General features: G+C 34.8%; 2 protein-coding genes across 2 annotated transcripts; one reads left to right on the top strand and one right to left on the bottom strand.

Moving 5' to 3' along the window:
• The first annotated feature begins 1,599 nt into the window (after positions 1-1,599).
• Positions 1,600-7,053, top strand: Cpr18 (cuticular protein 18). The gene is made up of 2 exons (XM_076438810.1): positions 1,600-1,774; positions 2,739-7,053. The coding sequence occupies exons 1-2, from the start codon at positions 1,763-1,765 to the stop codon at positions 3,066-3,068; spliced, it is 342 nt and encodes a 113-aa protein (XP_076294925.1). The 5' UTR covers positions 1,600-1,762; the 3' UTR covers positions 3,069-7,053.
• Cpr17 (cuticular protein 17) lies at positions 3,441-16,130 on the bottom strand. Its single transcript, XM_076438809.1, has 2 exons — positions 15,660-16,130; positions 3,441-6,930 (listed from the first exon to the last, which is right to left on the bottom strand). The coding sequence occupies exons 1-2, from the start codon at positions 15,669-15,671 to the stop codon at positions 6,463-6,465; spliced, it is 480 nt and encodes a 159-aa protein (XP_076294924.1). The 5' UTR covers positions 15,672-16,130; the 3' UTR covers positions 3,441-6,462.
• Between the last annotated feature and the right edge of the window lie 8,368 nt (positions 16,131-24,498).

The raw sequence follows: 24,498 nt of genomic DNA, 5'->3' as shown, positions 1-24,498 counted from the left end.
ATACTTCTAAATTGTGAATGTTTTCTCTAAAATGCTCTCCAATGCCTCCGATCGGAAATATTCTGCCACGGGTTGTAGGTGTACTTGAGTAATTACACTGAATATTTTGCATACACTGAGAAAAAAATCCTGTCGAAACAAAAAAAATATATGTTGATTCAATAAGATGTACTATTGAATAGTGCCAATATCATATGAACTTATTTTAATATTTAATACTATTGAATTTCAATAGCAAAACTCATTTCCGCCAATCATATAAGCGAATAGCTTGACATCAATGTTTTCAAAAAAATAAGATATGGCCTCAAACCAATTCCAGTATAAATCAATACATTTCTCAAATTTTTTTAACAACATATCTGATTGAAGGAAAAAGAGAAATATTACGAATAATAATGTACGGTATTGAATCGAATAATATTTTCAATCATTTCATGATAGACAATTCAAATACATCACGATTTGCTTCTAAATTTCATACTATTGAAAAGAATACATTGATATTTATCGAAGTAAAAAAATTACAATAACGCGCGTGTTTTTGAAGTAACCACTTTTTTTTCTCAGTGTACATAATTAGGAATCCATATACCATCATCTCACAAAAAATTATCAAAATCGAAGTCGGACACTTGGGGTCCTTCCCTTGTTAGATTTATTGCAGTTAGAGGCCGAAAATCATGAAAATCTGCAATTTTTACCATCTTTAAACGTTTTTAGCTCATTGCAACGTCGACCGATTTTGACGAAATTTTCAGAATATGTTTAATTGACACAGGTTGACAAAACGTATTTCTAAAATTTTCAGTATAGGCACACATAAAAAACTTGAAAATTTTTCTTTTAGTATTTTTTCAACAATTCCGATTAATTGCAATTTTTGGAAAAAGTTCTTTTCACATTCTGTAGTAAACTAATTACTCTAGCTACCCAAAAAAGTTAAAATCATATAGTACAATATTAAAATAGTTATCGTCTTTTTTTAGAGGGTCCTTAAACTTTTGTCCAGTACTGTGTACAAAACCATACAAATCTGTGGTATAAGAAAAATGTTTCCCTCCCATATGCACGATGTCCCTGTAATTACCATAAAAGGGTGATTCTTGACGTGATTATAAGCACCCCTTCCTTCTGCCAACACTCTTTCTATTATACTATTCATTGTTGTACGAATAAACTTTATAATTGTTTTCATATGGTACTCTATTATTGTCACTATAATGATAAATTCTAGTAGGAAACACAGTCTTGAACAAAGCAACCTTTAGTACATTTACTGCCACAGAACATACATATATTCGTTTTTCCCAAGATCCTGTTATACGTTTACTGTATTAGTGCACAGATTAAATACACGTCGTTTAAATATACGTGAAATAATACACGCGACCCATGTTTTTTTCGCGTGTTTTAACATTCGAAACCATGATCTTTATTGTTAGTGTCATGCAGTATTGTCACGGAGTGTACGACCTCACCACGAGGATGCACGATCGACGGCTTTTTTATCATTCCCACAGCTCGCGTGTCCAGATCATTAGTGAAATTCGAAGGTGTTCTTTTACTCCGAGTGGGGGACAAAGGGTGGAGGGGATTAAATAAGACATCGGGCTGCTCGAAATTCGCCGAATATTCGGGTGATCGATATATAAAGGGATCCCGTGCTCGATATTTCGAGTCAGTGCACTAAGAAGCTCTTAGCGGAGTACCACATTTTCCTTTAAACATAAAAACCAAAAAACTCGGGAACGACGCCATCATGATTCGATCGGTGAGTCCGAGAACAGTGTACATACATATATGTAGTCGAGGAATGTCTCTAAACCTTCTCAACGGGTGGTCAATGGGCATCGAGTATCGGGAATCCATGTTATGCCCATAGTGTGCCATTGTGTTTCGCGTAATTGCGCGATGCAAAGCGTTCGAGCCGTTTGATAAATCAGGAATATTGGACTGAAAATTTCGGCGAAGTAATAAGCATGGAATACCAGTCGATAGTAGAATTTCCGTCGACGTATAGTCACTAACGTAAGTTGATCGAGGGATGTTCAATTATTCGAAACTTTCACACATTCGATTTCTAGTGAATGATGCAAGGGGAACTGTAACTTTCTTAGTATTAGGTGATCAAATTTAAAAATCTTTAAATTCTCAATTAGAAATACGATCTACGAATTATATTACATAAACAGTGTTAAACGATTTATATTACTCCAACCCTTAACTCAGTTAATAATTAATTCACAGTTTGTTTTATAAACACAGACAAAAGAGACACATTGAATAGGTCAACTAAATCATTTCTGATGGTAAAAATAAAGGAAAAGTCCAAATTCATTGTTAATATAAACGTTTTCTTGTATTTTATAAAATTGCAAATACCATAGTATTAGACAGCTGCTCTATTTTATGCGAAATATAAATTTTCTACCTGAATTGCTATAAACTGAAGTGAAATAGAAATTAATTTTCATTCTTAATATATTTAATAAGTTGGAAATAATATAACAATATTTTCAAACTCTTTTAATGTTTTTACTGTTTTACTTTTCGATGTAGTATGCATCAGTGACATTTACTTGGTGATTGGTAGCTCTGATGTTAAGAAAAACCGACGGCTCATTTCCAATTCATATGTAGTAGACAAATGAAGTTCAAATAGCCCGTCACTTGATCGTCTTTCGTAAGCATTGGAACTCCAGGATTATCATTGAAATGTGTTGGGAATCTTGCAGGTAATCGTCTTGTGCGTCCTTGCTGCGACAGCATCCGCTATTCCTTTGGACCCAGGGGAGCCACCGATTCCTATTCTAGAAGATGACAGGGGGGGTCCCAATTCAGATGGAACCTACACGTACATGTATCGCACAGCAAACGGCATTCAAGCTGATGAGTTGGGCTACGTTGACGCCAACTCGAAGGTTCTTAATGCTCGGGGCAGCTACAGCTATACTGCACCCAACGGCGAACTCGTCCAGGTGACCTACCTCGCTAACCAGCATGGATTCCAGCCCATTGGTAGCCACATAGCGGATGTGATCTCCGCGAACGCCTTCCGTGAATGAAGAAGTCAAACCGTATGGAATAGTGATAAAGAACATCGGAGTTTCGACGATTAACTTTCCGAGTGAGACACACACACAAAATTCGATTGCCTTACTGTGATAGCTGCTAGAAATTGTCAACACCTTGTTACTCCAAATATCAAGTATCTGTGCAGATAATTGCGATGGTTTTAGAAACTTAACTCGTTTTATGTTTATTTATGCGCGAGTGTTTGTCTGACTGGAATCGTTCAACTGGCTCTTACTTTTAAGACTGAAATTGTTGTTTTAATTTAGTGGTAAGCGACGATAAATTTTGTTTACCGCAATTGTCTGACTGAGAGTACCCATGATCTTTCAAAGGATTTCGGACATTAACGTTACGCTGGATTGTTATTTTTATAATCATCATTGGACCTAGATATTGTGCATTTATTGTTACTATGGTAATACTTTAACTGCCACGTCGCGTCGGTCAGATATGGATGACGATTTCTATATCAAACTTCGACATTAATTTTTATTACAGACATTTTGATTAGTCAGATTTGGTTAAGATCTATGCGACATGAGAAAATTATAAAAGCTGTAATAAATCTTGTCTTTTCTGTTCTTACATTGTTAACCGCTCCGACCAGACATCAATACAGAAAACAATACCAAAATTGATTGGGAGAAGGTCAGATTCTTAGATGCGACGTGTTTTTATGCATTTGTTGCACGCCTTCTAGCACTTGAAGGTAGCTAAGGAAAATATGAGAAAGTCTAAATCATCAATACATATTGTAATATCTGCAAGATGCACAGTATACAAGAATATACTGCACCTATGTACATACATATACCAGAATCCCTGACCAAACTCGAAATATCACTCGTCCCAATCGCTCGACTCATCCTGGAAACTTTCTCTTCCTGCTGGCAATTTCAACAATAAAACAGCTCCGCCCAGTCGAGTAAATCATAAAGTAAGACGGTAACGTATTCAATAAAAAAATAACTGGTTATTGAAAGCGGAGCATTGTAGCACTTTCCAGAAAGGTAGTCTCCATTTCAGTGAAAGTTCACACACGATAAACTAAATAATGAAAATGTGTACACATATCAATCAGTAGAGCCTATGATTAGAGATCTCTATTGGTATTCTGTGCTAATATCTGCTATGTACTATGCTCTAATTTTCAGAAAAAGAATGGCTGAAATCGTAGTAGCTGTCCTCTCCATTTCTACGTTAGGGTACATGTGCCTTATTCGTCAGTAGAGTATTGGCCACTGTTCAGCTCTCCTGAAAGTAAATTGCTAAACTAATATAAATCTATTATACACACAAACTCCTATAGATTTGAACGAACACAACAATCAGCTTCTGTGTATTAATAACAACAACGCTGAAGATGGCTGACTACTGAACAATTATCCTACGAATTATATAAAAATAATTATAAAAATTCTGTTATCTGAACTGTTTCGTAGTGAAACGTGTACACACGGTTGCATATTTATTTATCGTTCGACGATTTTATTAATCAATTTGTAGTTGCCACCATTATCTACAATTTTCGTCCAACATTTTATTGTACAACGTGGTTTTTCCTTAGAGAAGGTTTCGAGGTCTTTAAAAATCGGGCACGAACATTTGCAATCATCTAATACAAGATGGAATGATTTTTCAATATTGTTATAATATTCTACGTAAAACGAAAAATTTCTTTCGACATTTTCTACATTTCGGCACATTAATGAACGCGATCCGTAACATCCGATTAGCTTCCTACATTTATACATGAGATTACAACTGATCAGCCGATGAAGGACCCTCCACAAGCGAAACCGAAACTACTGCGCGTAACAACGTTTAGTAAATGCTATTCGATTCGACTTGATCAAATTTTCTACAAAAATACAAATTTACTCGAAGTTATACTACGTTCTTAACCCCCTGCCTTATAACGTGACGTTGAACCAATAGGTGGTGTTGGTTAAACTCATGGTAACTATAACAAGCCAAAAGAAACAAACGCATGGTTTATCTGTTATAGGCATATTTCTTTTTAGATCAGTTATTTTCAGTCTTGACTACGGACGAGCATAATTATTTGCTCTAGGTATTATATAATTATTTACTATTTGTCCTTTTAATCATTTTAATGATATGAAAGTGTCATTTCATTTAGTGGAATAACAATATTTAAATTTCACTACAAATGCATAAAATCCGCAGTCTAGTAATTATATAAAAATACCTTCACAAGTAAGCATTCTTGCAGAAAATTCGATGTATATAATTTTGCTACTACGTTATTTACTATATGTATTGTTATTTACGAAATTGTGGCTTGCATGCTTAAGAAACTTCTACATTTCTACCACATTTTTGTTTATTCTACTATATTGTAAAGTTTATGTACAAATATGTATGTATAAAAGGTAATAACATTTTCTATTTAGTAAAAGAATTGCTGTGATTTCTTGATATGGGCAGATAAAAACAAAACGTAAAGTAAATGTTCTTTCACCGACTATACAAAAATATGGTTGTTACGTAAAGTAAATATTTGCTCCAGACATTAATTATTGTCATCATCAGTGTTTTATAGATTTACAATAAAAATTGTATTCAGCTCTACTGTATCTACTTTTGTCGAGTACGAAATTCTTGTTAAGAAACACGTTCCTTTTTACACAACTAATAAGTTTATCTTCGATTGTTAACGAATGTATCATTACACGATTGTAAAAACTTTTGTTGTAAGATAAATAGTCTTCAAGAGACATTTATACCTCGTTATTTGACTGCAGATTTTTATACAAAATTCAACTCTTGTATTCAAGAACGAAAAATATTCGACTGAACACAATGCTGTTCTATTATGTAAATTAAAAATAGTACCAATAAGTTTCTGTCTGAAACCATTTTCATTGATCAAAAGTGTTTCTATAAATGTAACGATAAACCCAGCATCAGCAATAAGTGAATTGCGAGCTAAAACACTAAAGACCTAATAATTTCAATTTCGATGCTCAGGGATTGGCTTCTGAACCCTCCAAATATCTTTAACCCTTTGAAGACTATCAATATATTGACTTGCATCAGGATTGTACATGTAATTCCTGAAGTTGCAAACATATCAATTCGATTGTATACGTTACAGAAGACCACTGCATATTTTGTTCAATTTCCCATTATTTAAGACTTTGATGCAAAATCTAGTTCTCCAAGGAAAATATTTTTGGTGTTTGAAAAAATCGTCAAAGGGCTGTTTATCTGATGGACGCGGTCGCTAATGAGGTCATTCACTTTACGGCTGGGTGATCGATTGTTCTATCGCGCAACTGAACTTTCATCTAAAAGTTGATCAAGCGCAGTCACAGAATTGAATCGTAAGGCAAGGGGTTAATGTCTAGAATCGATTGTTCAGTTTCGTTGATTCGGCCGCAACGATTTGAACTGCCTGTTGTTATTCGTCGGGACAGCGTTCTGCTTGCTGGGCGAGTCTTTGCCAGCTTCCGTGGGCTCGGGGGTGGATGGTTGTTTCGCGATCCAGTCGAGGGCCCTTTGGATCGCAGGTGGTATCGGTGGTGGCGTCGGCACGTGAGTACCGGCTACTTGAGTGCCGAATTCGTCGGCAGTCCAGCTGATCGCGATCGGTGTGCCGTCTGGAGCGTTGTACTGCACGGAACCCTGGATCAGCTGAGTCTCTTCCGGCGTGCCGGCGTATTTCCGACTGCCCGTCTCCCTCTGCACAATACCGCCTTCCGTCTCGTATGTGAACGAATAGTGGCCACGATTGTCGCCCAGATCTCTGTCATCGGCGACGATCTTCTCGGGTTGCTTGAAGTAGAGGTCCTGGCACTGGGCCGCTGCGACCAGCGCGAGCAAAATCTAAAAGTTCATAATTATTAGTGTGAGAACTCAGCATATAATAACAATGTATTAGATTAATGTATAACAATGTATGTAATTATGTATTCTCTTTTTCCTAAAATCCTACATTAATATACAGGACTAGAGATTCAGGCATCATTCACTTCTCACTGATGAAGTTTACAAGTGTAGTCTTAGTGGAATTAATTTCCCAACAGTTTGCAATTATTGCAGCTAGCTTTATCAGAGGGTTGAAGAGGGTTGTGCCTTGTGAAGCTACTCTAATATCTGGAGTTGCTCATATTCCGGTTCACCGATCAAAGGGACATTTTCAATTGTTCAGCTGACCGGTGAGTAATGTATCGGAACATGTGAGCAACTCCAGTATATTAGCGTAGCGTCACAAGGCACACACCAGTATCAATGTATCGTCCTCCTGATGAGCCTAGCTGCACTTCCTTTAGGACGCCATTCAAAATTGGGACGGGCCATTTATAATTTGATTTATTACTTTTTAACATTACATAAATTACCTTCGATTAATATACAACAAGTTAGAAACAACTACACATCAGAATCGGATTTTTCTAGTAGACATAATCAAGAAAGTAAAATAAACATACGCCCTTGTGAACAAGATTCATTAATATAATAGTTATTACAAAAAAACATCGTCATTTTTTAATAATGTATCTAATGTTAATTAATAAATAAATAGTATGTAATTCTATAATACAAAACATCCAAGATCATTCTTCTTTCTCAATATTTCAAATTTGTTCGGTCCAGACATTTATAAATTTTACAACAATAGACATTTCTTTTTTGAATTAATTAACAGGATGCTAATTATACGTATTGAGGATGAAACTGGGTCATCGTTTAATTAATTTTATGACTTTTAGGAAAAATGTATTGCTCAATCAAATTTTTAACATTCTGAAAAGAATACATTAAAAAAGGAATACGACAAATTAAACAATTTCATTTTGTTTTTAAATGCGTGTACGTTTGACATTTAGAGGAAACCAGGTTATGAAGTATGACGTTGGGAATAAAAATGGACAAGTACAACAATTGTAGAAAATGGTGGAGACTGTGTAATTGATTAATAAAATTGTTATTGAAAATGTTACCGCTTGTGTTTCATATTGAAATGGGACATGAACTTATTAAAAAGAATAATAGAAATATTAAAAATGAATAATATTATTTTGCTATTTAAAGATTTCTACGGTGTAATTATTGCAAGGTTCGCACCTAACGACGAATCGTTAGAATTTGATGTGTCGGTGCGGTTTCGAAAGGAAAGAATCGCTGAACTCGGTAGCAAGTGGTAAACCCATACGCATGACCGAAGGAATCGGTGATTGATGCAGGCAACTCGGTTACATCATAGATAATGGTGGCTCGAAGAAAGTTGATGGAACGGTCCTACTGATTCAGCGGAATAATAATCTCTGCTGGACATCCGTGATTTCATGGATGCTCTTTTCTGGCGCGTTACCGATTGCTGGAAGATATACAGGGTGTTTACCTACAGGTGGGAGAAAATTTAAGGGGTGGTTCTCGACGATAATATAAGACGAAAATGAAGAATAAAAAAATTGCGATTTCGGCTTCATTATTTAGTTATTAACAATTAAAAATCCGCCTAAAATGCTGCAACACTTCTAACAAAAGTATACGTCGCGTACGTCAGACAGGCGCGCGACAGTCTCGTATCAAGTGACAAACGCATGCATAGCTTGGTTCTCATTTGGGGCCCCAGCGAGGTGAAAATGTTTAAAAAATCGGTGGACGACATTGAACCTATACCTACTCGTTAAAATCCACAAGGGCATTTCTAATATCCGCCCTATGGAATTATCGAGTAGAAGGGGTCAATGCCCTTTCACTTTTAAATTCTTCTCACACATATCCACAAATCCTTATCCTGCACTATAATTGTTCATAACACCGTACTTAGTATACTGGAATAAACGCTCTAGCACTATTTACAATATCATACACACGCACTACGAGTTTACAGAGTCATGCGATTTCTGCGAACGGAAATCTTCGACGCGTGCGAGAAGAATCGTCCGTACAAGCTAGTATCCGTATGCACACTGATTCAAGACAGCTAATGTGATCAATGCACACACATGAGATATTTCGCGGTCACAGACAGAATGAGAAAGAATCACGAAATTCGTGAAAACAGGATAGACAATGTATTGGTATAGCAACGCGCGATGTTTGGGCGGTAGTTTGCTATAGATCTTCATTTGTTTTATCGATCTGGCATCGACCCATCAGCTGTCTTGAATCAGTGTGCATACAGCTGCTAGCTTGTACGGACGATTCTTCTAACATGCGTCGAAGATTTCCGTTCGCAGAGATCACACGACCTCAAGATGTCCGTTCCGTCTGTGAGCGAGTCTCGCGACGTAAATCAAGTTCAATAAAGAGCAGTGTTTCAACATTAAAGGATTACCAGTTCTTCACATTCTCCTCATTCCCCTCAGTAAACTTGTACTCTCTGTAAACTCGTAGTGCGTGTGTATGATATTGTAAATAGTGCTAGAGCGTTTATTCCAGTATACTATGTACGGTGTTATGAACAATTATAGTGCAGGATAAGGATTTGTGGATATTTGTGAGAAGAATTTAAAAGTGAAAGGGCATTGACCCCTTCTACTCGATAATTTCATAGGGCGGATATTAGAAATGCCCTTGTGGATTTTAACGAGTAGGTAGGTTCAATGTCGTCCACCGATTTTTTAAACATTTTCACCTCGCTGGGGCCCCAAATGAGAACCAAGGTATGCATGCGTTTGTCACTTGATACGAGACTGTCGCGCGCCTGTCTGACGTACGCAACGTATACTTTTGTTGGAAGTGTTGCAGCATTTTAGGCGGATTTTTATTTGTTAATAACTAAATAATGAAGCCGAAATCGCAATTTTTTTATTCTTCATTTTCGTCTTATATTATCGTCGAGAACCACCCCTTAAATTTTCTCCCACCGGTAGGTAAACACCCTGTATGTATTCGCGTTCCAACGTGAAGTTTACGACCGTACTAAACCGTAAAATCAACGCTTAATTCATTCCCAAATTACCAAACTCGTAGATATGGATAGTGAATAACTTTGTATATCTATTGATTCATACACTTCTTTCGCACTTGTACCATCGACAAACATTTCAATAATTACACTGACTAATTGTTAACTAGTCTCCGGAATTTTATGCATTTATGAAGAAATTGGGTGAAATGAAACAGTGAAAAATATAAAAAATCCAAGAATATACTGTTATGTTGTTTTCAACATAAAGAAACTAATTTTTATCTAACTATTGCGCCCCACAATCGATACGCAACCTACTATATCTTTTTCGTAATTCAGACTAAACACAATTTTTCCAAAATTTTCATTGCATAGCATCTAGTAAACTAATGCATCTATCTTGGCAAAAAAACTGATAATAAATAATTCAACTGTAACATTATAAGCCCCCTAATATTAAAATTTTCTATAAAATTATTTCAATCTATATAATTAAACTCTTCTAAAATTTAATTTCATTAAAATATCCTCCTATGTAGTTGATGTTTTTGTAGATCTGATTTAAAGTGTGTGCCATTAATTATAAGATTGGATTTCTATTTGTTTTAATCGAAAGCTTTCTACTCCTTATGCGATACAGTGTATACTCTCCAGGAAGTTTTCTCGGAGAACACCAAACCTCGCGGAGAGAAACCTAACTGTCGTAATGAATGTGTGTCCAGAAACCGATCCTTTGAGAACATGTGTAACTGCTTAATTTGTAAATCAATAAATGTAGAAATAGGAATGGATCTTCGTCTATGCGTTAGGCGACCCGTAGAATCAGTATAATCGTGAAACTACAACATGTCGTAAAGTTATAGTTGTCTGCGGAATGTAAATATCTTGTTAACGACGGTTTGAGTGTTTATTACGATGAGTGTTTCCTGTAGTTTATAACGTATCTAGTCTTGAAGAAGACTATTGACTTACAAACGACAAAGCTAATATGGGAGAAACTATGAGGTCTCTAATGTAACATGTACTATGTGTTTAGCAAGATTCATGTACAAATTCCCCAAACTCCAACTTGGTTTCCTGGTTGTCGTCATAAAGATCAGGGGATCTTTATGCAATATTAAAATTTTCTACTTGAATTGTAACAAACTGGAGTGAAATAGAAATTTGTTCTTCATCCTTAATATGTTTAATAAGTTGAAAATGATATAACAATATTTTTTTAAAATCTTCTTATGTTTTTACTGTTTTAAATTACACCTACTCGTTTTCGTCATGAATGCATAAAATCAATTTTAAATAAATTTGGAAAAGTAAATGGTGGGTCATCATTTCACTTGCATTCCTCAAATAGCACTATGGAATTTATGAAGAACGTATACAAACGTATACATATAATACGATGATGAATAAATGATTACAGAAATCCATAAAGTATATATGACAACCAATTTATATAAGCGGGAAATCGTTTGGACATACAGAATCTAGTCATAATCTATGAATACATGAAGTTTATTGAAATTTTGTTACCTAGGGAATATTTCAATTTTACAATAAAAGTCCAATCTTTATAAAAATGTGTAACTGTGGTATTTATCACAACTTCATTGGATGGGGTTTAACCCTGACAGGCAAAGGATCATGGATTTCAAGAAAAATAAATGTTATCCAACAGTTTTTAGCAGTCACTTAATTTTACATATTCATTAAATTAAAAAAAATCAGCATTAGTAATAAAGGGTCTTCCATTCAGAGGTGTCATTTTAGATTTGCACTACTATATTACTTCGACACATGGTTTTTTATAAAACAGTTGTTTTTATAATCTAAAATAACGCTTCTTAATGGAAAACTCTGTATTATAATCGGAAAAAGATCTATCTAATTTTTAAATTTGCAATGTAAGTTTTGAAATAAAAATTTAAAGTAGTAAATGGGGTGTACTATTATCTGAAATTATATGTATAGTACTGTGAATTTTATTTAGGAAATATACAAACGTATAGAAAGCAACGAATTCTAACCAATTGCAGAAACCAATGAGTCATGACAACTAATTTACGTAAACAGGAATTTAGATATCCACAATCTAGCCATAATCTATTCATTCTACAAAAGATGTCGCTTAGGATATGTGTCAATTCTGCCGAGCGGAATCATTAAATTCCATCTAATGGAGATCGGATACTCTAACACCGTAAACGGTCATTCATTTCCCAGCAGTCTCGTATTTTTTATCATTCGTTAACAGTGATGAAACCAGTGGCCTTTGTCCGAAGCACTTAGATCAGAGAAAGGTTTGCTCTATCGTTGTATGTAATGTATCAATCCTTCGATTAAGGCGTAGCTAGACCGTGTAGAAATAAAAGTCGGTACACCGAAGCTTTAATCTTCGTCATGTTCGACCTGTAAATCCGTTGAGATACCTTTCCCCGCAAAAGGTCAGGGCAAGACAGATGTGTGAGTAGGTAGTTCACAATTCTCATCGCAACTGTTGCCGGTAAAAGGAACGTGAATCGAGTGTAACATCGATGCACATGAAACTCCGCAGACATTTCGATTATGTGTCTGTTAACCCTTAACCTTAGTGGTACAGTGTTTACTTACGAACTATCGTACTAGGACCTTTCTAGTATTCTGTATAAATTTTCTCAGATACCTTTAAGTATACGATCATTAATAATTAGTCGAAATGTTCTGAAAAGGTTAAAGAAACTTGATATTTATAATTATCGTACGACACAGTAGCGAAAGTCACTGTATATAAATTTTATTGGGGTCGTGGGAGATCACAGTATAATTTATTGAGGGTTAAGACTCTTTTAAAACTGTAAATTAAACAGAAAGTCTACTTGTAGGGTTGTATTAGATAATTGCTAAAGTTTTACTGAGACCTCAAGACCTTCTCTGAAGAAAAATCGCGTAACTTTTACAAAAACAAATCCACCAACTTGTAAAACGTTGGAAAAATAGTGGCGACTGTTGTAGAATTTGACCAATTACTAATATAATAACAGCAGGATGTTTTTACAAGTGGACGCGTAAAGGCAGTGTGGTCAAATGAGGGGAGGGAGCACGAATTGAGGGAAAAAAGTTACCCCTTCTCTGCCAGTATCGGACACATGCAGGACAGACACGAAACGCATCACATGATCGGACCACGGCGCGGCGGAAGCGTTGGGAATAACGTCGTAGAAGGGGAAGATAGAGTGGAGACGCTGTCGAAAGTGAAGGTCACTTTCGTTTTTTTTTTTTAATGAGATAGCTTAATTTTTATGCTTCCGATAGAATATGGTGAATTCTAAATAAAAAAGTGCTAAGATACATTTGTCCTAAAGATAAAGCTCTCTCTCTCTCTCTGGAGCTGGAGATAAATAAAATTTATTTCTCACGTGAATAATTTCAACCTACTCAGCGGATCTTTTTATGCAAAATACAAATTTTCTACCTGAATTGCAACGAACTGGAGTGAAATGGAAATTTATTTTCATTCTTAATATGTTTAATAGGTTGAAAATGATATAACAATGTTTTCAAAATCTTCTAATGTTTTTACTGTTTTAAATTACACCTACTCAATACCCATCCCCTGTCTCATAACCATGATGGGGCACTTGATGCGTTTTTGATGCGACAGTGACATCATTCAAGCTGCACGTTAAGAACAAACGTTTGCATTTTTGCTTACATACATTCAGTTTACTGTTGTATCCTCAGAGTTTATATTCTTGATCGTTCTTCCACGAGTTTTTTATTATATTGTTGAGAACATCGACACATCATTATGAAGTGTGACCGATGAAGAATAAGCAATAAACCTACTTGTGTACGCACGGAATAGTTCATTACCAATTGAAGTAGATAAAGTATGATCATTTAATGAGTGAAGAAGATTTTTCATGATATTATATTTGTACATTTTTCTTTCGATATCTATAACTTTTATCTATCAAATTACACCATTGACGTAAATCTAATCGAATAAAATTATGAAATATAATGAAAAGTTGTATTGGTTATGTAAGAATATATGTATAATGAGAAATTATAATTGATTTATATTCATGACCGAATGTTATATACGTAAATAAATTGTATATGTTTATTTACAATCTACAACTTTGAGAAACGCAATATTTTTTGGCTATTTGGACAATTACCGAGTGAGATTAGTTGGAATATTAAATGTTGGTATTATTACTTAACGAGAACTCTGAAACTTTGATAGATTTCGCAAAACTCTGTTTCCCATTAGGTTAGTAACTTCGTAACACCCATTATCGTTCTAAACCCGACAAGTTTTTCCAATTTCGTAACTCGCCGATTCAATTAAGTATTCCCGTCGAATGATCTTCGGGCGAATAATCAGTTCAGCGAATCAAATTCCGAAGTTAATGACATTGACCTGAGCGAACCTCCCTCTGTCAGAAAATTCATTACCCAGAAACGAACAGCGTGTCCCACTGAAACTGATTAGTTCGTTTTCTGCCACACAGGTCACCGGCGAACCACAGCTAATTAACGGAGCAACCCTACTTTTCACTGGTACATTAAAACAAAGCGTCAATCGGGGAACGTAAACGAACAATAAAGAAGAAGTAGAAAGGAATTTCAAGCGATCACAATCCTGTTCTTCTAGAGAATTACAATTCAATGCTTCCCCGTATCATTAAATTACCGCCCAACAGGTTGAAATTTCAGACTCGAATCTAGAACACTTGTTTACCGCAAAATATCTCACTTGCAAGAAGAACGGCGTTGGGAGGCGAGTAAATCGCGCGAAGCTTATGAAAAATTAGTTCTTCGCGCCCCCTTTGCGGGCCAACCCCCGGAGGCAGGCTAGGTAAAGGGAGGTTCCGATTTATATCTTCGGGAAGCTCGAATTTTTTACATTTTTCACGCATTACGTTTCTCAACCACCTATTATAGCTTCATTCTTAAATTATACGTCAGACGTGATTTTGAATACAATTTTTATTTATTAACAAACAATTACTATGATAATATCGTAAAAAGCCTCTAGTTCTATAATTCAACGTCCAATTTATTCCAAGATTCACAACTGAAAACGCGTTTCTTCTAAAAAAAATGCTGCATTCAAACAACTGCGCGAACTTTGGAAAATCAGTTAAAAATTAAAGATTGGAGTTTCCTATTGCCAATAGCTCATTCGGAATTGTTTTATCGAGCTTCGAATGGGAGGTATGATGCCAACTTTGCAGTAGCATAAGTTACACGAGGGTTTCACGTGACCAAACTAGTTCTTCATTTTTGATCCATAAAATAGTAGAAACAAATTGTATATCAATTTTCAAGGAGTAAAGTGAATGCTTCCTGCACCTGCTGTATCATGTAAAAATATCTTGGTGAAAAATGAACAGTGATTTGCGAAAGTAGAGGCTTAAGCTTTATAATGGGTCCAGGCTTGTGGTTGTACTATTTGTTTACATCACAATTGAAAATATGAGATGTAGTGTTTAAATATGTTTTGGATCCACTGTGCATAAATCGATTGGAATGATCGTTTAAAGATATTTGATCAGGATCAAAAAATTTCTAACTCTCGAAGTTCTAAATTATGATCAGATTGGCTACAGAAATGAAGAAGAAAGAAGTCGAGGGCGCAACAGGAGAGCCGAAGAAAGGCTTACAAGGCAGAAGAAGAAGACGAAGAAGAAGAAGACACACTTACCAGAGTACGCATGTTGTCGGAACAATGGGGCACACGGTGACGACGGGCTCTATGTAATGATGCGACCACGCTCTCTCGAGAAAGTGCGAAATTCCGGTGCGCGAATGGAGCACGATGGGAACGATAATATAAAGTTTGCGTCTCCCGTCAGGATAAAAAGGCAACGTCACATATAGAGCGTCGGTGTTCCACCGATGCGATGGTTGCCGGCGTGTAGTTCGTGAGCAACTCTTGGACTGTTGGGGGCACTGCCGACCTTTATACCGGCGAGTCTGCACAAGCGAGTCGCGAGCCTCTTTACATAACCCGAGAAAGTTTATTTCGGGACTGCTACGTCTCCCTCTAGAGCAGTTCTAACCGCGAAACGATCCACACCCCCATGGAATTAAAAAGTCGGGGAGACAAAAGCAAGGATAATGATCGGTAACGTCCGAACCGCGCGGTCTTTTTAACGCAATTTCACCGTCCGACTATCCCGACGACGCGCCGATGCTTTTTACATGACAGACAAGCATCGCGAACTTACGTAACCCCACTCCCTCAGCCCCCCAGCCCCCCAGCCCCCGCCCCCCTCCTCCATTCAACTTGCGAAATTACCATGTGGGTAGTGGTGTCGTCTCCTTTTCGGCGAACCTGGATAATGCAAGGATCGACAAGACGCTCATCTCGCCTCGGCTGATGGTTATTGCGGACGCACGAAGTGTGATGCTCGGTAAGGTCTTTTTTTTCTTAGATTCCTCGCGGAAATCGATCGTTGGACTAAATTAATTGATCAGGCCACCACGTTGGTTTTCATTCAGACCTCCTCTATAAATATCATCATTTGAAATATTTTTTCAAATATCATGTAATTTTATTTTATAATTACTACTTCCATGTCTGGAATCTCTTTGAAATAACATTACTTGAAATATTATTACGGCAAGAATGATTGCTAGGGGAAGGTGTGCTAGTCGTCGAAATACTCGATGCACAATCATTGTCATAACTGTCAATACTGTGTACGGGTCAAAACCATGATTTCACATAGTTCTTCACTATGTCATACACACACACGTACCATCTCCTCTACAACTGACATATTTCACTGCAATAAATTGTGGTAGATCAGTGAAAGACATTTGTCTACAACCATGTATATAGTTCAAAAAGGTAATAATAGTTCAACTGATATATGGCAGGTTGCAAATAAATATGATACACCGAGAAAATATTATTATTGCATAAGCAATTCAAATTCAGAGAAATTGGAATTATGGGATCAGTTAATTTCCTCAAAACTTTAGTGTAGAAAGTCGTAGATATAGCCTATTGAATCAATCACAATGTTGGAAATAAATCATTTCGTTTAACGGTAGCATGAAAACAATGTTATTATAAAAAAAAAACTACTGAAAAATAAAAATATTCTACATCGACTGTAATATGAAGAAGATTTAATTAGGAACTTATTTCTTCCTGTAATAATTTTAATAAATTGAAATCTTGCATGAAATGCGCGATCCAGTATATGTATAGCATTTTCTGGTTTTTGTTGAAACTTCTTGAACTTGAAACAATTTATGGACTCCTTTAGATTGAACGCCATCTTTTTATGAAAACATAATTATTACTATTGGACAAATAAAAAATTGTTGCTAGAAACTATAACTACTTTTGAATTTCTCTCTGTCTTGCATAATTTTAGTGTTACTTTGAACCTTTCCATTGTTTCAAATTACAACTTTTTACACGTTTGTTATAAATACATGACGTAGTGAGGTGATCAGAATGGGAATGTATAATCAGAGATAAATCAGAGATTAAATTAATCGCATGTCTACTGCGTAATGCATTGCAAGTGTAATCTATTGAGTTCTGATATCTGGCTTGCATAGAATCATTTACCTTTTTAATTTAGTCACTTCCAAATTCAATACAATTAATTCTGAATATAGTTCAAAAAATATTCCTGAATTCCTTCCTAATTAATTTGTAATTACAAAACAGCTTACTCTTACATAGTAGTTTTATTATTTGCCCTACATTTACAAAATCTTTTCCTTTATAAACGAAATAATTTTGGTTGACTTGGCTGATGAGTCGACTTAAAATTAGAGATTACCTTTTAAATAAATATTCAACGTTATCAATGTTATTCAACAAGACAACCAAATCTGACAAGTTCCAGATTTTCATTTCATTTTTCATTGATAGTATATACTTATATTTATCATTAATCGTTGATTTGACCAAATTTACTAAGTCTCACTTCTCCCAGATGAAAGCTTGGTTTCAATTTCGATGTTACAACATTTGTATAATTTTGGGTCCGTAATGAACCGCAGGAGGGCCATAATGAGTGAATATTAAATTAGATAAAATGAACATTTACCTATGCTAATTTACAGATGAACTAGGAAATACATCATTTGATACGGCATTTGATGTTCATCTTTTTGTTCGCTCACGAAATCAATGAAGACTGTGATAGCATCTTCTCTTGTGTAACTCTTAAATGTTTGAATAAATTTCAAAATCGACTCGCCTAAAATGTATCGCGTAATATGTACTATGTGTGATAAATAAATTGTTAAGACGAGAAAGTAGGTCAAAGAAATTTGTAAATGGTGTGCCGTGTAATCTTATGCATATAATTACCTACAAATAATGAATATGTAAATCAGCTGTTAAACATCGTAGTGAAAAGTTGAACAAATATATTGTATCATGATATTAGCCTAATAGTGACAATTTAGGCATACATACAACGTATTAACACGGTTTCTCTCTTCTGTTGGAGAAACTCATATATGTATATTACTATTTATCAATGTATATATATTTTATTTATATATATTATAACTACTTTAATTGTAAACGACAGTAACATAATTTAATAATCTCGTTTGATATTATTATGTATGAGAAAATTCTTCCTTCTTAGTACAGCATAATTATTTAAAATTGTAGTAGATGAAGTGTTAACTTGCACTCCATTAATTAAACATTATTGACGTCTCAACAATGTCATTCTACTGATAAAAATCGGCATGGACTGCAAACAATAAAAATCTGTAAAAGCATTGCTCACGAAGCAATAAAATTTTATTAATTAATTTGAACTACTTGACACCACACACACACAATAATTCATCGAAATGAAGCCCCTTGTATACCGATTCTCTTTTGAAATTTAAAAAACAATCATTGAGTAGGTACTAGGTACTACTCAGCTAGGTGGGTACTACACCGAGATTTAGGTTTCAAATTGCTGGTAGGCATCATCTGAAATACCTATCATCAACGATTCTTTCTAAGCGACTGACAGCTAGGTTCAGCGTTGAACTTTTCAACAAAATTAATTCGACATGATTGTTGCTGGCAACACCCATAAGTAGATACAGTAACCGTTCCATTGACACCATGAAAATGAATGTGGCTAAACTACACAAATATGCACGTGTGGGTTTGAAAGTCAAATGCAAACGAACCTCTAAGCTCTACACAAGTACGGCTGAACTATTGCTATTGCGGGGTAACCACCTTATTAAAATTGGAATGTAACCAGCCGAGAAGATTACTATGACCGAGGTAACAGATAAACTTTCTCCATGGCTAATTGTGACCTTCATCAATGCCGCACTTATCGTCCTCATCTTCTTTCAATTCTTGTGAGAAGACGTCCGAGGCAAACATTGTAATGTACAGTGACTCTCATCAATATTCGGATACTATTTAACCCATTAAGACCCAAGCAGTGAAATAACACGGTTGTTACATAAATAATTTGTAGTTACCGACGGGAGAGGGTATAAATGTTACCGAACAAATTTTTGGAACCATACTGTTTTTTGGAACGAAATAAATAAACTTAAAGAAAATTACTGATAATAATGTTATAATACATACTGTTATGTTGAAACACAGAGATTGCATTATAATACTGTACTGTATAAATTCTCTATAAATTCACTAAAAGAAATTATTGTTGAGCCTTAATAGGTTAAAACGTTAAACAATAACGTTATTACATTATAAGATAATAACTTTTTTCAAAATTGGACAAAACGAATGGAGATTTCTTGAGAAATTAGAAGGACTATTTACTGGATTACGAGTAAAGAAATTTTCTAAAAATTGCTATTATAATCACTATACTAAAGATTGTTTTAAAAATTTTTTTATTTGATCTTGAATTGAAAACTGAAAAAGTATGTTTTATATGTAGATTAGCATCGATTAGGTAGATTGGAAATGTTTCATCGCATAAAAAGTATCATATTTTCTCTGTGATTCCGATCAATTGCAGCTTTTCAAAATTTCTTTCATGTATCATAGTAAACTAATTCTCTTAATTACTAATTCTTGAGAAAAACTCAAGTCATTTAGTCAATTTTTAAAGAAGTTATTCTCTCCTACAGAGTATCCTAATATTAGTGGGAGTCGTCTTATGTAAATTTCACTTTCAACATGGTTCAACGGCTTGATTTTTCCTTGAAGATATTCATGTCCACTTGGGTTTGATAAGTATCGAAAATTTATTATTATACCGAACACTTACGTCGACTAGGGATCAAATAAATTTTTGGAAAAAGAGAAACGAAACAATTATGGGAATTGGAATATTTAAGTTTGCCATAGGCTAATGGTACCTTTACATTCAAGTCACGGATTTCTGACTAAGGTGGATCGTGTCTTATGGCTGTGATTCTTATGATATTTAGTAAGGTAGTGAATGAGAAGTGATGGCAAGGCCAACTGACAATAAGAATTCCTCGTGAAATTATATATAAAACTTCTGCGATTGTATTTTGTGAAAAGCATTACACAAGAATTCTAATTCTTAATTTTTCAACGAGGAGGCTTCTTTTTAAAAATAAAAAGTACTCTTTAATTCTAAACATTAGAGTGAAATCAAGGGAAAGGTTATTTCCTTAAACAGAGATTGTTAAACTATTTTTATCATCCCTTCTCCCCTATTCATCCTTTCTAGCTAACCAGTAAACTTGCTTTAAAAGAAGTTCCAATCATGCTGACTTGGTTCTAAATGGTCCTAAACTTGCAACAAGTTCCGCAGTCTAGGGATCAAGAACGATTATGATAAAAAATTCAAGAATTGACGAATGAGCCGGTGCGTTATCCTAATGGAGAATCCACCGATTTCCATTCTTCCTCTTCTTGAAACCTTTCCACCCATTTGTAAATATTTATTGGCTCTATAGTTTTAGGATTTCAACCACTTCACTTCACCTTTCCGCGAGTTCCATAAGATATTTCGCATCAATACGTTATCCTTAAAAAGAATCGCCGGACATTTTTCAAGACGTGTACCAACCGAAAGGCACATGGGCATGCTGAAGACATTGCCATAAGCGACTGGCTTGTCCCGGGCTCGTGAAACTTAGTATGTTCGTGGATAAAATTATAAGCATCTACGAAAAAAATCATTCTACGAATTTATTGAACGAAGTAGTACCTACTTAGTGGAAGAAAGGTTACGTTCGATCGTACTTGTTCTTTATCCGAGGATAATGACACCGATGTCTTGAACGACCGTTATCCATTCCTCGGTGGGAATCGAACTCCACAGTCGCGGGTCCTTGGCCCAGTGATCCTACCGATGTGCTATGTGCACAAGTACGCGCGACAAGTTGTGTTCGCAGGATTGCATTAACCGCTACCTAATATATGCGAGTTAATATTTATATTTCAGAGAGGAAGGTTCTTTAGTTGGAAAGGGTGCCCCGTACCTGGCTGGCGGGAATCGCGATTTACGCGAAGACGTCAAGAAACTTTATATTATGCTAACATTCATCTTTCCTGTTACACACTTAACCAGCGTGTTCTATTTATATAATAGCAGGCTCTAGAAGGTGTTAAGAATCGATTGCACATAGCAGTTGCATAGGCAATCCTAACGTGTTTTGATATGGGTCTTTTTGGACCTAATGAACAGACTAAGGACTCTACAGTCAGTGTAAAAAGTATATTTCAAAATGAATAAATTTTTCTAAAATTGAATTCTTTTTGACATGTTAGAAGAATTAGTTTACCAGGTACTGCGTGAATAATTTTTTTGAAAATTGCTATTAGCTGCAATTGAGATGAAAAAGCTAAGCTGAGGATTTTTGCAATTCATGTATAAAAATTGTATTTCGCAAAAAGTCCCGCAGTCTATTAATCCCTTGCAGTACCAGTTTCTTTACGGTTACAGTGATTAAAACGTCTTTATCCCCAAAAATGTCGTAGAAGGGAAAAGAAAAGTTATATTTATAGTATGGCTACATTTATTTTAATGCTTAAATATTCATTACAAATGAGAATTCAGTTTTACTTCATCTAAAAAGAAACACATAACATTCATGTTTGTTAGATTTTGTTAAAATCTTCATGACGAGTCTGACTCGTTAACAAAATATATTTGAGTGGCATTGTTGTACTAAAGTAATTCACTGTGCTGTATTTATTGGAAATGTACACGTTGAAATCGAAAGGTCAGTCAAGTGCGAAGTACGAGTGATAAGATATCCAAGTTTTATTTAAAATGATCATTTTTAGCAGGTTCTATATAATGCGAACTTTGTTCTTAAGGATTATTACGTGTTTCTTCATCCTAAGGGATTTTTAGCCGACTGAAGATTAGAATGGGATTAAGAGATAAAACACATTCTGTACAGGAGTGGTCAAACAGGTTGTCAACGATCTGTTATCATTATGATCCATCATTTTCGTAGCTGTATCAAATAGTAATAAAAAGATTGATTTATATAATAATAAAAATTGCATTCTTACATCCTTTTGTATCATTTACCATACATACGTTGTATAATAAACATTCCAATATCAGTAATGTGTTTAGACATTCTAAAATTTCTAAACGATTTGACTTGTCTATATTTTATCAACTATTATGTCAATAAATACAGGTGAACCTAACCAGTAGCAGACATTTTTCTCATTTTTCTCATTTTTCTGTCGCATTGGTGTCACTGAATTAGTCGTTTCTATCACACTATATTTTATCAGATACAATCATGTAAAATGTAAGCTATCGTAAAATGTAGCGTAAGTAAAAGTTGATTTGTGACAGTGTCCTTCTTTCATTTTACGACTGCATGGATTATTTCGATTAGCATTCTAATAAAAGGTATGTAGTATAAGCTGTAGTGTATTTTTAACTGATATTCGTAGCTGGTGTTTATAGATCTTGATGATGTAATAAAATGTTGTAGTTGTAAAAGAAACCCGTGAGAGCAAAATATGAGTGAAATATCAAGAGTGAAGACTTCTCGGAGATATGCTTATATGAACGCTTATATAAATTCCAATTCTGCGCTGTGTATTACTGTAAGGACTATGATCAAACATATTATAACTAGTCTGCGAATTTTATGCAAAATACAAATTTTTTGCAATAATTGTAAAAAACAAGAGCCATTTTATTTTTACCGCAAATACTTTTAATACGTTGGGAATAGTGTACATATCGTCATTCTTCAATTCTTTAAATTACGTTTTATATTTCGCCTAATCATTTTGTCATAAATGCATAACAAGTGACATAGAATACTAATAATAATGAAAGTGAAATACAGAAACGGAAGAAGTTTTTAACTTTCACGGTTTTAGTTAATTGAATATTCAATTTCCATAATAAACTATAGAATCATTTCAGAATGTTATTAAATACTTGGTTATTCGCTTTCATGAAATTTAATAGTGTTTCATGGAAGAAACTGTGATTTATAACGTCAGATTTGCTTGCACAAGTCTACATTTATAAAAAAATAGCATTTCATAAAAGTATGTAACTCTAAACATTTTTGTTTATTCCCGACCATTTCCGAATTAATACCATAAGAGTTGTTTCACTGTTTGAACACAAATTGCCATAGCTATAAAGAGTTGCAAAACTGTTATTTTTGGTTGCCTTGCAACTCTGAAAAGTTTTATCATGATCGCTGTCTGGCAACTCGTGAATTATCCCCGTCAGTAGATTGTGCCTGTTTAAATCGGCCGGCTCTATTGCTACACTCACAACATCCCAGTAGATTGGGTTGTCTGCGTTCAGGGAGGGATTCTACAGTGTCAGCAGCTGTTGCCAGAATTTAGGAGTAAAACTTGACAATAGTTTTGAAATTAAACTGAGTCTTTAACTGACTTAATGGACCGAGGCAGCAAATTGTACGAACTTGATACAATCAGATATAATTAAGACGGACAGATTTAAGGTCAATATTCACAATGCGTGAAGAAAAATTCAATTTCTCCTAATAATTGGGAATACTTTCAAATTGGCAATTATATGAACTTCAAAAATCAAATTATTCTTGGAATATTCGCCACGTTTATAGTATTTCGAATTTTATATCTTCTACTGATGAAACTGTACAACTATACAAGCATAATGTATGTACAAAGTTTCTAATATTTACCGTTGTAACAAAAGTATCAAATGAAATTTAACAAGTGCATTCACATGCTTATTCTTTAGTGTCAGATGATATTGTCAAGTACATGAATTATTATCAATATTGGACAAAGAATCTCTCGACAGATTCTACATTTTTTCTGTGGTTAGATACTCGAATATTGAATCATACCTGCGTGAATACAATTAGTCACGTATTATGTGATTCATAGCTTACCTACGTTTGTAGCAATTAATGTTTAATGTTCTCATTCCTAAATCTTATTTAGCATTTATGTTTCCAAAGTTTATTTTACCAGGAAGTAACTATACCGAATATATTTCGGTAAAAAGAATTACACACAAGCCACCATATATTTACCTGTCAAAAATCAAGTTCATTGTTTTAAATCACTATTTGTGATTCAGTCGTTGCCCAACAAATTT

This window comes from Lasioglossum baleicum, chromosome 15 (genome assembly GCF_051020765.1).
Source record: "Lasioglossum baleicum chromosome 15, iyLasBale1, whole genome shotgun sequence".
In the NCBI taxonomy this organism is placed as follows: Eukaryota; Metazoa; Arthropoda; class Insecta; order Hymenoptera; family Halictidae; genus Lasioglossum; species Lasioglossum baleicum.
This window is presented reverse-complemented; position numbering and strand designations above follow the sequence as displayed.